This window comes from Pteropus vampyrus, unplaced genomic scaffold (genome assembly GCF_000151845.1).
Source record: "Pteropus vampyrus isolate Shadow unplaced genomic scaffold, Pvam_2.0 Scaffold73, whole genome shotgun sequence".
NCBI lineage: Eukaryota > Metazoa > Chordata > Mammalia > Chiroptera > Pteropodidae > Pteropus > Pteropus vampyrus.
In genome coordinates, this window is record NW_011888854.1 from 2,313,457 (window position 1) to 2,316,277 (window position 2,821).

General features: G+C 47.6%; 1 protein-coding gene across 1 annotated transcript; it reads left to right on the forward strand.

Annotated features, from left to right (window-relative positions):
* Positions 1-10: 10 nt before the first annotated feature.
* PABPC4L (poly(A) binding protein cytoplasmic 4 like) lies at positions 11-2,015 on the forward strand. Its single transcript, XM_011362095.2, has one exon. It carries the CDS (start codon positions 443-445, stop codon positions 1,553-1,555), a length of 1,113 nt encoding a protein of 370 aa, XP_011360397.1. The 5' UTR covers positions 11-442; the 3' UTR covers positions 1,556-2,015.
* Positions 2,016-2,821: the final 806 nt, after the last annotated feature.

A 2,821-nucleotide genomic window follows, 5' to 3' on the forward strand; every position in this document is an offset into this window, starting at 1 on the left:
CCCCGCGCCCGCCGCCGCCAAGGCCACTTGTGGAGCTCGTCCCCCCGGCGGCTGCAACTCCAAGCCAGCCCGAGCGAGGCCTGCGTTTCCCAGAACCTGCCCGGCGTGTCTGCGCAGGGCGCCGCGGTCCAGGGCCCGCAGGCCCCTCGAGGCTGTCGCGCCAGCCGGCCGGGCGGCAGGGCTCGTCCGACCAGCCCGCGCCCTAGACTCCGAGTCCTGTCGCCGCATCCAGCGAGGGCCGGAGAGGTGCCTCGGGCGCTTTCTGACGAGGCTGTCGCCCGACCCCCAGGGGAGCTGTCCCTGAACCCCGACGCTCAGGCTCGAAGCGGCGATCCTGAGGCCAGCACGCTGAGCCCAGCCCAAGCGCTGGCCTGGCCACCCGCCTGCAGCCGTCGCTGCCAGAGCTCCCGAGGACAGGCCCGCGGCGGGGAGGAGCAAGGACATGAATGTGGAAGCCAAGTACCGCCAGGCCTCCCTGTACGTGGGCGACCTCCATGCGGAGGTCACCGAGGACCTGCTGTTCAAGAAGTTCAGCGCCGTGGGGCCCGTGCTGTCCATCCGCATCTGCAGGGACCTGGTCACCCAGCGCTCGCTGGGCTACGCCTACGTGAACTTCCTGCACCTGGCCGATGCCCAGAAGGCCCTGGACACGATGAACTTCGACATGATCAAAGGCAAGTCCATCCGGCTCATGTGGTCCCAGCGCGACGCTTACTTGAGGAAATCGGGCATCGGGAACGTGTTCATCAAGAACTTGCACAAGTCCATTGATAACAAAACGCTGTATGAGCACTTCTCGGCCTTCGGGAAGATCCTGTCCTCCAAGGTGATGAGTGACGACGCAGGCTCCCGGGGCTACGCCTTCGTGCACTTCCAGAGCCAGACGGCCGCGGACCGCGCCATCGAGGCGATGAACGGGGCGCTGCTCAAGGGCTGTAGGCTGTTCGTCGGCCCGTTCAAAAACCGCAAAGATCGGCAAGCTGAGCTCCAGAATAAAGCCAACGAATTCACCAATGTCTACATCAAAAACTTCGGAGACGACATGGACGATGAGAGACTGAAGGAGATTTTCAGCCATTTCGGCAAAATCCTGAGCGTTAAGGTGATGACAGATTCCCGTGGGAGATCCAAAGGCTTTGGCTTCGTGAGTTTTGACAGCCATGAGGCTGCCCAGAGGGCTGTTGAAATCATGAATGGGAAGGACTTGAGTGGACAGCCGCTTTTCGTAGGCCGGGCGCAAAAGAAAGCAGAGCGTCAGGCCGAGTTAAAGCTAATGTTTGAGCAGATGAAACAGGAGAGATACCGGAGGTTCCGGGGCGTGAAGCTCTATATTAAGAACCTGGATGACAGCATCGATGATGAACGTCTACGGAGAGAATTTTCTTCATTTGGATCAATTAGCAGAGTTAAGGTAATGAAGGAAGAAGGACGAAGCAAAGGGTTTGGCTTGATCTGCTTCTCCTCTCCAGAGGAAGCCACTAAAGCAATGGTTGAGATGAATGGCCGTATTTTGGGCTCCAAGTCCCTCAACATTGCCCTGGCCCAGAGGCCCTAGGAGAGCACGACTCACCCCCATCAGCCTGCGGGAGCCGTCCCTGAGGGGAAGATAGAAATCTCAGCCTGAATTGTCCTCCGTCAAGTTCAGATCCCACCTTGATGGCTGCTTAGCTTTGTAAACTTTGTGGTAAAAGATTTTGTCTATAAAGCTGTTTTTTGTTGTCGTTGTCGTTGTTGTTGTTGTTGTTGTTGTTGTTGTTTTGGTGAAAAAATGAATCTTAGAAGGTCGGTTCATTTTACAGAGGCACATCTTTTTATTATAATATATTTTTTTTACTGAGTTTGATGCATTATTCATAGCAATATGTATAATTACATATATTTTTATTAGACATTTTGAACCAACTAAAGTGAGGTAATTCAGTTTATTGCATATTTTCTTATTTAATAATATTGCTAGCTTTAATTTCATCTATGACAGTATGCTCAAAATAGTTATTTTAACTAAGCATCGCAAAATCATTTATTTTTGCAAACAGATTTTCTAATTTCTCATCTTTTTTTAAGAAACCAAAATTTTAAAAGTTGCTAGTACAAATTCAGTATCTAATTTCATTTTGAATTAATCTTTAAAGTACTAGTAAATAATTGCATTTCTTTTAAATTTACATCCTGACATGATTGTTTTTCCGATGGCTGAAATTAATAATGGAAGGTTTTAATGTTGCCTACAAACCTGCTTTAAAGAGTATTTTGCTGTTCTTTCCATCAGGTGCTTGCTAGTTATCAAAATTGTGACTTGAATAGTAAAACCGTAACTTCTACATTCCTTAAGTTATAGGCCTGTATCAGTTCAGGTGACAACAAGTTGGCCTAGTCTTAATGCTCTTCATACATATACAGCTTAATATTATTATGCCTTAAGTTTTTTCCAGATAGCAGTATTGTAAAAGTCATATATAGAGAGAACATAGAAATTCTGCTTAACAGCTGAGTATTTTAGTGTCTGTTTTATACTGTTTGTGTAGTGATATTGTCTCAGGGTTCAGAAAAGTAAAAGTTGCTTTATTTTTATGAACTCTTGTCTCCTTTTATTAGACTGTGAGAACTGTGTAATGCTCACTTTTAGCCTTGGATAATCAGAAGCTCACTAATTGCTTTTCTGATAACTTAAAGTGACATCACTTAGCCTGTTGACTAGCATAATTTTTATTTAGTCCCATTCCCAGGTAGTTCCTGCTCTCCTGCCTTTTATCTATATACTTAGCTCTGTTTAATACCTTTTAAAAGGGTCTTATTGTGGTGACTTATTGTGTGCTGTTTG